General features: G+C 48.9%; 1 protein-coding gene across 1 annotated transcript; it reads right to left on the bottom strand.

Annotated features, from left to right (window-relative positions):
- Positions 1–431: 431 nt before the first annotated feature.
- LDHD (lactate dehydrogenase D) lies at positions 432–6,629 on the bottom strand (the record flags this gene model as incomplete). The annotated part of the gene is made up of 11 exons (XM_082862985.1): positions 432–899; positions 987–1,098; positions 1,178–1,268; positions 1,714–1,841; positions 1,927–2,055; positions 2,137–2,336; positions 2,583–2,742; positions 2,877–3,018; positions 3,251–3,392; positions 3,640–3,752; positions 6,624–6,629. 11 exons carry the CDS (start codon positions 6,627–6,629, stop codon positions 734–736), a joined length of 1,389 nt encoding a protein of 462 aa, XP_082719111.1. The 3' UTR covers positions 432–733.
- Positions 6,630–14,680: the final 8,051 nt, after the last annotated feature.

Below are 14,680 nucleotides of genomic sequence, written 5' to 3'. Positions count from 1 at the left end.
TGGGGCTCAGTGGGGGAGTCTGTGGTAAGTGACGATGGACATGGGCAAGTCCTTAGGCCCTGGGGCTCTGAGAGGCAGAGCAGCTGCCCCTCCTCAGGCTGCAGCAAGTCAGAGGGTAGGCCCGGGATGAGGGACGAGGACGTCACCAGCCAAAGGACAAAGAACTTGGAGGAGGTGGGGCGGGCAGGCACAGGGGTTCATTCACAGGTGCTGCCTGCTCATCTCCAGACAACTGCATGTGGGGTTCAGGTTTATTTTGGGAGTCTATGAGTGTGGAGCAGAAGGTCCCTTCCCTCACCAGCAAAGGAGCATTCCTGTCACCAGGCAGATGGAGTTGGGCTATAGGTGCTGGGGGGGCCCCCAGCCTTTGTTCTCCTGCCCTGGCAGTGGGGAGGCTAAGCTGGAGGGGGGTCGTCCTAGTCTTTGGGGTGACTGACCCACACCACCTTACAGGATGCGTAAGGGAGCAGAGACGAAGCAGCTTCACCGGGAATGACCCTGAGCCATTTACTGGACCAAAGGCTCCTGAGGCCAGCAAGAGGGCCAGGGAGAAGACGGCCGACCAGGCTTCTCCCTCCTCTCTCTGGCCTCGGCTGGGATGAAAGGGCTAGCGGGCTGGCGAAGACCCCTGCAGGGTCCAGGCAAAGGCAGAGCTGTTCCATGGCAGGAAAACAGGTTCCGGAACGGGAGGTGCCACTCTCTGGGGGCTTGTGGGCCAGGTGCTCCGAGCCCCTCACAGCACCTTGCCTGGGTTCATGAGGCCTCGGGGGTCCAGCGTGGCCTTGAGCTGCCGCATGGTCTCAATGCCCACCGTGCCCACCTCCTCCTGCAGCAGCTGCCGCTTGCCCAGACCGATGCCATGTTCCCCTGTGCACGTGCCACGGAGTGCCAGTGCTCGCCTGGGAAGCAGCGGGAAGAGGTCCTCAGCGGGTGCCCCTCCCACTTCCCTCAGCTCTCCCCCACCCTGCTTCCCGCTTTGCCTTTACCTGACCAGCTGTTCTGCAAAGGCCTTGACCCTGAGGAGCTCCTCGTGGTCCTCCGGGTCTACCACCAGGATGCAGTGGAAATTGCCATCACCCACGTGCCCAACGATGGTTCCTGGGGGCCCAGAGGATACAGCTGCTGCCCCAGCCCCGCCCCCACCCTCCCACCGCGCCCCGCATGGGGCAGGCAGAACCTGTGAGTCCCGAGGCCTGCAGGTCCTCCTTGGTCTGCACCAGGATCTCCGGCAGCCGGGAGATGGGCACACACACGTCGGTGGAATAGCCCTGAGTCGGGGCAGGCCGGTGAGCTTCCCTCCCTCACCCAGCCTGCCCGGGAGGTAAGGGGTCAAGGGTACGAATGGGCTCGGGGTGCTCGGCCTCTCACATGAACGTGCCTGCTGTCTCTAAGCCTCAGTTTCCCTGTGCAATAAGGCGACTGGCCCGGCTAGGCTCCCAGGGCTCTCATCCTGCTCCCCACCCCCGCTACCGTGCAGGCCCCCCAGCACCTGGAGCCCAGCCTCCCCTTCCGCTTCACCACCTCTTCCTCCAGGAAGCCTGCCTTCTGTGTCCACACTGCCCCTCCTTGGTCCCTGCACCCAGGGCCTGGCTCGGGGCAGGGGCTCCCTCCCGAGGATTTGGCAGTCCTGCCGGCCGGGGCCTCTGCCTGCTGCCCTGGACAATAGGGCAGTAGGCTGAGGAAAGGCTCCCGTGTCCACCCCAGCCCGCTCACCTTGCAGCCCGGCCGCAGCGCCAGGGCAGCGTACCAGGCATTGTGCCGCGCTGCCCAGAGCCGGCTGCGGTCCTCCGCCTCCTTGGCCCAGGAGAAGTGAGAGCCTCCGTTGTGCCGGATGATCTCCTCTGTCGGGGGCGGGGGGTTGACACCAGGCCCTACTCTGGGGCAGCCCAGGCCCCGCCCCGCCCCGCCCACAGCACCCCAGCACACCTGTGCGCTGCACCTGCTCTGCCAGCGCCTGCTCGGAGCCGTGGAACTCGAGGAAGAGCGTGGGCGCCACGCAGCAGTTCAGCTTGCTATGCCTGTTGCAGGCATCCATCATGACGTCATCGAGGAACTCTGGGACCAAGGAGAAGCCACGTGAGGTGACGCGTGGCCTTCAAAGGGGAGCCCACCTGGACGGCCCAATCCCAGGCTCACCAATGCGGGCCACGGGCACTGCAGCCTGGAGGATGTGTACGGTGCTGTCCACGGCCGCCTGGACGCTGGGGAAGGCACAGGTGGCAGCCACCGTGGCCTCAGGGGCAGGGTGCAGGCGCAGTGTGGCAGCCGTGATGAGGCCCAGCGTCCCCTCGGAGCCCACAAACAGCCCGGTGAGGTTGTAGCCAGCTGCGCTCTTCCTGGGTCCCCGGGGACATGAGGTAGGTGAGTGCCCAGGCCACGTGACGACGGATTTGTGGCCAGAAGCCAGGTGGGGAGCTGAACCTGAGGTCTGGGCTCACCCGCCTCTGTGCAGACTGCCACCCAGGCAGCCTTTTCCTGGCACAGCCCAAATCGGCCTCAGGACCACCAGCTTTGGCCCACAGGGCAGTTTCAGAACCCGCCTCTCCAGGAGGCCCCCGTCGCCGCCGGTAGAGGGCGCTCACCGGAAGTGACGTCCCGGGCCCGCGGTGTGAAGCAGCCGCCCTCCCGGCAGCACCACCTCCAGGTTCAGCACGTTGTCGCGCATGGTGCCGTAGCGCACAGCGTTGGTGCCCGAGGCGCCGGTGGCCACCATGCCGCAGAGAGAGGCGTCTGCACCTGGGTCTGGAGGGCAGAGGGCAGGCAGAAGGAAGCCTGGGGCGGGTGCCCGTGGGCAGAGGGGTCCCGCCAAGCCCCAGAAACACCCCTGCCACCAGGGAGCCCTCCAGGCCCAGGAAAGTCCTGGAGCCCCAGCCTACCCACAGGGAACCAGAGGCCGCTGTCGCGCAGGTGGGAGTTGAGGGCTTTGCGGGTGACGCCGGGCTCCACCACCACAGAGAAGTCTTCCGGATTCAGCTCCAGGATTCGGTCCATGTGGGTCAGGTTGACACAGACGCCGCCCTGGCGGAGGGCGTTCAAGCGGTTACTGACCTAGATCTTTCGCCAGGACACAGCCCCCAGGACCCCAGCTCGAGGCCGACCTCCCAGCAGCCAGACCAGAGCCCCGGGATGGCAGGTAAGGAGGGCTGGACCTGGCCAGCCAGGCTGGTGTGGTGGAGGAGGCAGCTGCCGGTGTGACAAGTGTGGTGGGACTAGAGCCTGGCCAGGGGAGTTGTCCACCCACCATACATACCTGCACGGCACAGACTCCACCCTCAAGCCCGGTGCCCGAGCCGAATGGGATGATGGGCACGCCTTGGCCATAGCACAGGGCTGCCAGCCGGCTGACCTGCTCCACATTCTGGGGCCACACCACGGCGTCCGGAGGTTGGCACCTGGAACCAGACCCTCAGCAATGTAGGGGTGTGTGGTACCCTCTGGTCCTGCTCAAGTTTGAAGGTATGGCAGGGCCTGAGGCTGCACAGTGGGCGAGGGGCAGAGAACACCCTTCTGGGGGCATAGAGGAGAGGTGGAGGATGCCAGAGCACCCAGAAACAGATGGCAGGGGTTGAGGGGCAGAAGATAACCCAGGACCCTCACTCCCAGCCAGGGGTTCTGATGCAGGGGGGTGGCGGAGCCCACCTGTGCATTGACTCATCATGCCCGTGCTGCTCCCGGACCACAGCAGCAGTAGTCACGTGGGGGCTCCCCACAACTGCCTTCAAAGCCTCCACAAAGCCCTCGCTGAGTTCACCCTGCAGGGGAGAAACACATTGGCAGGGTCACTCAAAGATACCTGGGGCCACCTGGCCAGTGGGAGGGGTGGGAGTGGGGGTTCCATTGCCTGTGAACAGAGGCACCCACACCCCTACCCCGCTTCGGCCGGGGGCTCGTAGGGCTCTTGGAGCCCTTCTGGGGATTTCTTCCCATTTTACAGATGAGGAAAAGAGGCCAGCAAGTCCAGGACAGGGCCTGGCCTAGAAACCAGCTCCTTGCCTCCCAGGCATTCTTTCAAAATGTGTGTGTATTCCGGGGCCTCAAAGGGGTGCTCTAGAGTCCACAAATCTTTCAGTTGACACCCCCCAGCCCCACTCATGGCAGCTGTGAGGGCTTTGGCCCAGCTCACTGAACACCCACATTTGACCTGGGGTGAGCCCAGCGAGCCTCTGCTCAAGGTCTCCTGGTGCTGGGGCAGCACAGAGTCTGGCTGGAACTCGGCATCGGGGGCCCCCCACCCTCTAAGGGGCTCCTCTCCTCCCACCTACCTGCGTCCCCCTGGAGCAGTAGCCCCTCCAGGGGAACATCCCCCAAGTTGCAGCCCGGAGCAGGCTGGCCATAGCTGGGCAACAGCCGGTGACCACCCCAGCCTATTGGCTGTGCCGGGGGCAGGGCTGCTTAAGGTGGCACAGCCTTAAGGTGGCCCTGCCAGCCCTTGCTGAGTCAGTACTTCTTAAAGGAGAGGTGAGGCTTACTGAGCACAAAGGGAAACAGAACAGCCGCCACTTCCTGGCTTAAGACTATGCAGTGGCTTCTTGTGGTCCGAATACCCAGAGCTCCAGCAAGGCTCAGGGGCTTGGGACACACCCTTGATTTTTCTCACCCTGCAAGTCCCAGCTCCGGTGTCACAGTTAGAGTAGGCCTTGATCGGGGCTATGAGGAGGAAAGCACAGGGAGGCTCTTGGGGGTTAGGATGGGGGTAGGGCAGTAAGGCAAGCCAGGAAGACTTCCTGGAAGAGGAGTGCTAAGGATGAGCAGCAGTTTGCCAGATCAGCCAAGGAAAAGACTGTCGCATCCCTTTGTCTCCACTCTCCCACTGGGCATATCCCAGGATCGAGGGGAATGATGTGGCTGCTGCTCTTGAAAATATTCCAAGCTCTGTTTTCCTCCCACAGGAAATTTGAAGAAGCGTGTTGCTAACATTACTGAGATAAAAGCTATTTCTGGCTTTGTTTTTCTTCCCAGTCAAACCAGGAATACAAACTCCTACTTGGGTCCTTCTCCCCAACCACATTTGAATGAGCCCACATTTCCATTCTCAGTGTGTTGCTTAACTGGCTTATCTCAAAAATCATCTCTTTTACAGTTGGTTAGTTCAAATCAAGATCCAGGGAAAGTCCACAGAATGTATTTGGTTAATGTGTCTCATAAGCATCTTAATCTAGAACAGTTTCCCTCTCCCCCATTCTTCCATGACATTTATTTGTTAAAGAAACTGGGTCACTTGTTCTGTAGAATTTTCCGCATTCTGTTTTTGGATGATTGTATCCTTGTGAGATTCTGTACTTCTTGTAAACTGTTACATCTAGATGTGGTAGTGTCTAATACACTTGCTGAACTGATAGCAATGTTCCGTATCTGTGCTTTCCAATATGGTAGCCGTTAGCCACATGTAGCTGTTGGTACTAGAGGTATCTATGGATAGAGGAGAGATGCCAGGTAGAGTTTTGTGGCAAACCCTAAAAAGAAGAGCCATGATAGAGATTCCTAAGGTTCTGGAGCAGGGTCATGACATCTGCAACAGAGACCTACACACTATACAAAAAAACTGCCCCGGCCTACTACTGGGTCCTGGTTAAGATGGTGAATGTGACCACAAGATACCATTGAGTGATCATGTGGCCAGAGCTGGCTGTCATGACCTGTCTTCTATCAGACCCACCAAGTCATAAAGTCAGGCAGGTCCAAAACAAAAAGGGGAGCAAGAAAATTGGGCACAAGCAGGGCCAGAGGGCAAAGTCAGCTGCATGAGTAGGTGGCCAAGACCCCCATGTCACCCACCATTGCTTGGCCAGTACCTTTCCCTCAGCTCACACCTACAGCCGTATGGGGGAACTCTTATGACCAGCTGATGGAGGAGGGAAAAGTTCAAGCTTGATTCGTGAATGCATTGGCTCAATATGAGGGTTTGAGCTGAAGATGGACTGTTGTACTACAGCCCCACTTGGGAGTAACCCTGAGATCCTCCCGATTGGCAGAGCTCCAGGTCATGCACCTAGTCATCCCCTTTTGTAGAAAGAAAAGGGGTCCAATAGAAGAATATATATGGGCCCATGGGCAATGGTGAATGGCTTGGCTGGTTGGTCAGGGGCCTATGAGGAGATTGGAACATCAGGGTCAAGGAGGTTTGGAGAAGAGGCACATAGATGGATCTTGAGGACCAGACACAAAGTGAGGTCTTTATAGCACACGTATCATATGTTAACGCCCACCAGAGAGCATCTACCATGGAAGAGACTAAACCAAGCAAACAGTGTGATTCAGCCAGGAGTCATCGGCCAGCCGCTGTGAAAGACCCCCCCAGCGCTGGCACAATGGCAGTAGGGGAGAGGCCAGTAACAGGTCCACCGGCATGGACACCCACTCACTAAGGCTGACCTAGCTACTGCCACTGCTGAGTGTTCACCCTACAGCAACACTGAATCTGCCACATGGCACCATTCCTCAGGGAGACCAGCCAGCCACTTGGTAACAAGTTGACCACGTCAGACCCTTTCCACTCTGGAAAGGGAGCAATTTATCTTGACTGAAATCAATGCAGTACATATTATGCGTATGGGTTAGCCTCTCCTGCCTGCATGGCCTCAGCCAGCACCAGCATCTGAAGGCTCACACAGTGTTTGACCCACCGACATGGTATATCACATACCATCCCCTCAGGCCAAGTGATCCACTTTTTAGCAAAGGCGGGTGCAGTAATGGGCAGATGACCATGGGATCCACTAATCCTAATGTCTACCTCCCCATCCTGAGGCTGCCGACCTGACAGAGCAATAGAAGGAATGGCCTTTGGAAGGAACAGCTAACATTCCAGCTCGGAGACACATCAACTCAACCAGAGTGCCCAAAGAGGAAGATATTTTCATATGATTAACGGATAAAGGGTGAGTATCCAAATTATTTTTACCTTTTTATTTCAAAATAATTTCATTTATTTTATTTTTGTTAAAAATATTTATTTATTTTATTTTATTTATTTGACTGCACCAGGTCTTAGTTGTGGCATGTGGGATCTGTAGTTGAGGCAAACTCATAGTTGCGGTGTGTGAGATCTAGTTCCCTGACCAGGGATCGAACCCAGGTCCCCTGCATTGGGAGCGCAAAGTTTTAGTCACTGGACCACCAGGGAAGTCCCTCGAAATAATTTTAGACTTACAGAAAAGCTGCAAAAATAGTACAGAAAGTTTCTGTATACCCTTCACTTAGTTTTCACTAATGTTTACATTATACATAACCACAGTACAATTATCAAAACTAATTAGTAAAATACTAATTGATACAATTAGAGAATTGGTACATTACTAAACTGCAAATTTGATTTCACCCGTTCTTCCACTAATGTCCTCTGGTTTTCTGGGGTGTTAGTTGTCTGGTCTCCTTCATCTCCTACAATCTGTGACAGTTCCTCAGTCTCTCCTTGTCTTTCTGACCTTGACGTTTTGAGGAGTATGGATCAGTTACCGCATTGAACGTTCCTCAGTGTGGGTTGTCTGATGTTCTCTCACGAGTAGATGGAGGCCATGCATTTTTGGCAAGAATACTACAGAAGTGTTGTTCCCTTCTCAATATATCATATCAGCAGTGTAAGGGGTCAGTATGTCTTATTACTGATGGCAATAGCCTGGATCATTGAGTTTAGTTCATGTCTGTGGTGTTTCTGCGCTGTGAAGTTACTCTTTTTCTCTTTGTAGTTAATGAATATACCAGGGTAGAAAGTTTAAGGCTGCAAATATCCTGTTTCACCTCACTTTCACTCATGATTTGTAGCATCCATTGGTGGACCTTGCCTGCCTTCATTGTTGTCATGGCATTCTAACAGTGATTTTCTATGTCTCTTATTTCTTCGATATTATTTAGTTAGAATTATTATCTAAGGAAGAGCCATCCCTTCTGCTTCATTTATTTATTTACTGAATCATTTGTACATTACCAATATAGACTCATGGATATTTTTTTTATTCCATAGGTTATAATCTAATACAATCATTATTTATTTTGTTGTTCAGATTATCCCAGCTTTGGTCACTGGGGGCCTCTATCATATAGGCTTGTCTGCCCTTTAGACTGGCCCTTACCTTTTTATGAGCACTGTCTTACATTGTAGTACCATAAGATGCTCCAGGCTCATCTTGTCTTTTCCCTGCCCGGATCAGTAATCAACTGCTTTTCCAAGGAGTTCTGTTCCTTTTAGTCAGGAATAGTTTTTAGAAACCAAGATTTGGATGCTAGATGTGCTCTTAAAACCCAAAAGGAGGAGTCAAGATGGTGGTGTGGGAAGACATGGAGTTAGCGTCTCCCCACAACTAGGGCGCCTGCCGGCTGCTGGTGTGGACTCTAACCCCCAAGGAGACAGGAGGAACCCCAGAGTGAACCTGTAGGACGTAGGGGGACCGAGGGGGGAGGAGAACTGGAGGTCAGACCAGATCGGCACCCCTGAGGCCAGGGAGATCAGGAGAGGCAGGTGGTAGGGACTCTCCGGGAGGCACGGGAGAGGAGTGGAGGGCGATTGCCCCGCCCACTGGGGCATGGGGAGCCTGCTGAGCTCCCGGGCCGATCCCCTGCCCTCCAAGGCCCATCCAGGCTGCGTGGGTCCTTGGGAGCATAGGAGGGAGGCCAGGGGGATCAGGAGAGGCAGGCAGGAGGGGCCCTCTGGGAGGAGCAGAAGAGGAGTGGAGGACGATTGCCCTGCCCACTCGAGCCCAGGAAGCCTGCTGGGCTTCCTGGTGAGGTGCCCTGCCCTCTGAGACCAGGGGTGGGGGGCACACCTGGGCCCCTTCTGTTCCTGGAGCCTAAGCCCCACCGCCCACATCCCCCAGGGTTTTCCAGCCCTGTAGGTCCTGAGCATTGGCCCCACCCACCACCCAAACCTCACCCTTTCTTAGGCCCCACTCTCCACAGCCAAGGCCTTGCCTCCCCTCCTTTTTTTTTTTTTTTTTCTTTTCCCTCCTCCTCTTTTTTACTATTATGGTACTGACATACCTTGTGGTTGTTGATTCATCTATATTTTTATTTTTACATTCTTTCTAACATATCTGTTAGTTTCCTAGTCTAATTTTATTTTTTCCTTTGTTATTCTCTCTTTTTTTCTTGGGGGAGCACCCCACGCGGCTTGTGGGATCTTGATTTGCCAACACGGAGTCGGGGGGGGGAAGCTCCTGTGGTGGGAGCTCCGAGTCCAAACCATTGCAAAACAGAGAACCTCAGACTCCTGCGAATATTCATTGGAGTGAGGTCTCACAGAGTTCCTCATCTCAGCACCAAGACCCAGCTCTACCCAATAGCCTACAAACTCCAGCGTTGGAAGCCACAGGCCAAACAACCCATAAAACAGAAACACAATCCCCCTCATAAAAAAAAAAAAAAATGAGACTGCAAAAAAATATGTCATAGATGAAGGAGCAAGGTAAAAACCTAGAAGGCCAAATAAATGAAGAGGAAATAGTCAATCTACCTGAAAAAGAATTCAGAGTAGTGATAGTAAAGATGATCCAGAATCTCGGAAATAGAATGGAAGCACGAATTGAGAAAATACAAGAAATGTTTAACAAAGATCTAGAAGAACTAAAGAACAGACAAACAGAGATGAACAACACAATAACTAAAATGAAAACTACACTGGGAGGAATCAATAACAGAATAATGAAGGCAGAAGAATGAACAAGTGAGCTGGAAGACGAAATGGTGGAAATAACTGCCGAGGAGCAGAATAAAGAAAAAAGAATGAAAATAACTGAAGACAATCTCAGACACCTCAGGGACAACACTAAACGCACCAACATTCGAATTATAGGGGCCCCAGAAGAAGAAGAGAAAAAGAAAGGGTCTGAGAAAATATTTGAAGAGATTATAGTGGAAAACTTCCCTAACATGGGAAAGGAAATAGTCACCCAAGTACAGGAAGCACAGAGAGTCCCATACAAGATAAACCCTAGGAAAAACACACCAAGACACATATATATCAAACTAACAAAAACTAAATACAAAGAAAAAATATTAAAAGCAGCAAGGGAAAAACAAAAAATAACATACAAAGGAATCCCCATAAGGTTATCAGCTGATGTTTCAGTGGAAGCTCTGCAGGCCAGAAGGGAGTGGCAGGATATACTTAAAGTGCTGAAAGAGAAAAACCTACTACCAAGATTACTCTACCCAGCAAGGATCTCATTCAGATTCAATAGAGAAGTCAAAAGCTTTTCAGACAAACAAAAGCTAAGAGAATTCAGCACCACCAAACCAGCTTTACAGCAAATGCTAAAGAAACTTCTCTAGGGGGGAAACACAAGAGAAGAAAAAGACCCACAAAAACAAACCCAGAGAATTAAGAAAATGGTAATAGGAACATACATATCGATAATAACCTTGAATGTAAATGGATTAAATGCCCCAACCAAAACACACAGACTGGCTGAATACATACAAAAACAAGACTCATATATATGCTGTCTACAAGAGACCCACTTCAGACCTAGGGACACATACAGACTGAAAGTGAAAGGATGGAAAAAGATATTCCATGCAAATGGAAATCAAAAGAAAGCTGGAGTAGCAATACTCATCTCAGATAAAAGAGACGTTAAAATAAAGACTGTTGCAAGAGATAAGGAGGGACACTACATAATGATCAAAGGATCAATCCAAGAAGAAGAGGTAACAATTATGAATGTTTATGCACCCAACAGAGGAGCACCTCAATACATAAAGCAAATGCTAACAACCATGAAAGGAGAAATCGACAGCAACACAATAATAGTAGGGGACTTTAACACCCCACTTACACCAATGGACAGATCATCCAAACAGAAAATAAATAAGAAACACAAGCTTTAAATGACATGATAGACCAAATACATCTAATTGATATTTATGGAACATTCCACCCAAAAGTGGCAGAATACACTTTCTTCTCAAGTGCACATGGAACATTCTCCAGGATAGATCGCATCTTGGGTCACAAATCAAGCCTTGGAAAATTTAAGAAAATTGAAATTGTATCAAGCATCTTTTCTGACCACTACACTATGAAATTGGAAATCAATTACAGGAAAAAAACCTGTAAAAAACACACATACGTGGAGGCTAAACAGTGCACTACTAAATAACCAAGAAATCACTGATGAAATCGAAGAAGAAAAAAAATACATAGAAACAAATGACAATGAAAACACAATGACCCAAAACCTATGGGACGCAGCAAAAGCAGTTCTAAGAGGGAAGTTTATAGCAATTCAATCTCACCTCAAGAAACAAGAAAAATCTCAAATAAACAATCTAACCCTACACTTAAAACAACTAGAGAAAGAAGAACAAAGAAAACCCGAAGTCAGTAAAAGGAAAGAAATCATAAAGATCAGAGCAGAAATAAATGAAATAGAAACGAAGAAATCAATAGCAAAGATCAATAAACTAAAAGCTGGTTCTTTGAGAAGATAAACAAAATTGATAAACCCTTAGCCAGACTCATCAAGAAAAAAAGGGAGAGGACACAAATCAATAAAATTAGAAATGAAAAAGTAGAAATCACAACCAATACTGCAGAAATACAAAGGAATATAAGAGACTACTACGAACAACTATATGCCAATAAAATGGACAACCACAACGAAATGGACAAATTCTTGTAAAGGTACAATTTTCCAAGACTGAACCAGGAAGAATTAGAAAATATAAACAGACCTATCACAAGTAATGAAATTGAAACCGTAATTAAACATTTTCCAACAAACAAAAGTCCAGGACCAGATGGCTTCACAGGCGAATTCTATCAAACATTTAGACAAGTACTAACACCAATCCTTCCAAACTCTTCCAAAATATTGCCGAGGGAGAAATACTCCCATATTCATTCTACAAAGCCACCATCACCCTGACACCTAAACCAGAAAAAGATATCACAAAAAAAGAAAATTATAGACCAATATCACTGATGAACAGAGATGCAAAATCCTGAACGAAATACTAGCAACAGAATCCAACAGCACATTAAAAGGATCATACACCGTGATCAAGTGGCATTTATCCCAGGGATGCAAGAATTCTTCAGTATATGCAAATCAATCAATGTGATACACCACATTAACAAATTAAGGATAAAAACCATATGATCATCTCAATAGATGCAGAAAAAGCTTTGGACAAAATTCAACACCCATTTATGATAAAACCTCTCCAGAAAATGGGCATAGTGGGAACCTACCTCAACATAATAAAAGCCATATATGACAAACCCACAGCAAGCATCATACTCAATGGTGAAAAACGGAAAGCGTTTCCACTAGGATCAGGAACAAGGCAAGGATGTCCACTCTTGCCACTCTTATTCAACATAGTTTTGGAAGTCCTAGCCATAGCAGTCAGAGAAAAAGAAATAAAAGGAATACAAATTGGAAAAGAAGAAGTAAAACTGTCACTCTTTGCCGATGACATGATACTATACATAGAAAATCCTAAAGTTGCCACCAGAAAACTAGAATTAATCAATGAATTTGGTAAGGTTGCAGTATACAAAATTAATGCACAGAAATCTCTGGTATTCCTATACACCAACAATGAAAATCATAAAGAGAAATTAAGGAAACACTCCCATTTACCATTGCAACAAAAAGAATAAAATACCTAGGAGTAAACCTGCCTAAGGAGGTGAAAGACTTGTATTCAGAAAACTATAAAACACTGAGGAAAGAAATCAAAGATGACATAAACAGATGGAGAAATGTACCATGTTCTTGGATTGGAAGAATCAATATTGTGAAAATGCCTATACTGCCCAAAGCAATCTACAGATTCAGTGCAATCCCTGTCAAACTACCAATGGCATTCTTCACAGAATTAGAACAAAAAAATCTTACAATTCATATGGAAACACAAAGACCCGAATAGCCAAAGCAATCTTGAGAACGAAAACTGGAGTTGGAGGAATTAGGCTCCCTGACTTCAAACTATACCACAAAGCTACAGTAATCAAGAGAGTATGGTACTGGCACAAAAACAGAAATATAGAACAATGGAACAGGATAAAATGCCCAGAGATAAACCCATGCACATATGGGCACCTAATTTATGACAAAGGAGGCAAGAACATACAATGGAGAAAAGACAGCCTCTTCAATAAGTGGTGCTGGGAAAACTGGACAGCTACATGTAAAAGAATGAAATTAGAACACTCCCTAACACCATACACAAAAATAAACTCCAAGTGGATTAAAGACCTAAATGTATGACCAGACACTATAAAACTTTTAGGGAAAACACTCTTTGACATAACCACAGCAAGATCTTTTTTGACCCACCTCCTAGAGTAACAGAAATAAAAACAAAAATAAAGAAATGGGACTTAAATTAAGTTTTTGCACAGCAAAGGTAACTATAAACAAGACAAAAAGACAATCCTCAGAATGGGAGAAAATATTTGCAAACGAAACAACAAAGGATTAATCTCCAAAGTTTACAAACAGCTCATGGAGCTCAATATCATAAAAACAAACAATCCAGTTAAAAAATGGGCAGAAGACCTAAATAGACATTTCACCAAAGAAGACATACAGTTGGCCAAGAGGCACATGAAAAGATGCTCAACATCACTAATTATTAGAGAAATACAAATCAAAACTACAATGAGGTATAACTTCACACTGGTCATAATGGCCATTATCAAAAAAGCTAGAAACAATAAATGCTGGAAAGGGTGTGGTGAAAAGGGAACCCTCCTGCACTGTTGGTAGGAATGTAAATTGATACAACCACTATGGAAAACAGTATGGAGGTTCCTTAAAAAACTAAAACTAGAACTACAATATGACCCAGCAATCCCACTACTGGCCATATACCCTGAGAAAACCATAATTTAAAAAGAGACATGCACCACGATGTTCATTGCAGCACTATTTACATTAGCCAGGACATGGAACCAACCTAAATGTCCATCGACAGATGAATGGATAAATAAGATGTGGCACATATATGCAATGGAATATTACTCAGCCATAAAAAGAAATGAAATTGAGTTATTTGTAGTAAGGTGAATGGACCTAGAGTCTGTCATACCTAATGAAGTAAGTCAGAAAGAGAAAAACAAATACCATATGCTAACGCATATATATGGAATCTAAAAAAAAAGAAAAATCGTACTGATGAACCTAGTTGCAGGGCAGGAATAAAGAGGTAGACATAGAGAATGGACTTGATGACATGGGGTGGGAGGGCGAAGCTGGGGCGAAGTGAGAGTAGCATCGACACATACACACTACCGAATGTGAAATAGTTGGCTGGTGAGAAGCAGCAGCATAGCACAGGGAGATCAGCTCGGTGCTTTGTGATGACCTAGAGGGGTGGGATAGGGAGGGTGGGAAGGAGGCTCAAGAGGGAGGGGATATGGGGACATGTGTATGCATATGACTGATTCGCTTTGTTGTGCAACAGAAACTAACACGGTTTTGTGAAGCAATTATACTCCAATAAAGATCTATTAAAAAAAACTCAACAATAAGAGAACAAACAACCTGATTTAAAAATGGGCAAAAGGTCTGGGCTTCCCTGGTGGCGCAGTGGTTGAGAATCCGCCTGCTGATGCAGGGGACACAGGTTCGTGCCCCGGTCTGGGAAGATCCCACATGCCGCAGAGCGGCTAGGCCCGTGAGCCATGGCCGCTGAGCCTGCGGGTCCGGAGCCTGTGCTCCACAACGGGAGAGGC

This window comes from Leucopleurus acutus (genome assembly GCF_964270905.1).
Source record: "Leucopleurus acutus genome assembly, chromosome: 20".
In the NCBI taxonomy this organism is placed as follows: Eukaryota; Metazoa; Chordata; class Mammalia; order Artiodactyla; family Delphinidae; genus Leucopleurus; species Leucopleurus acutus.
Note: the sequence above shows the minus strand (reverse complement) of the source record. Positions and strands in the feature narration are given on the sequence as shown.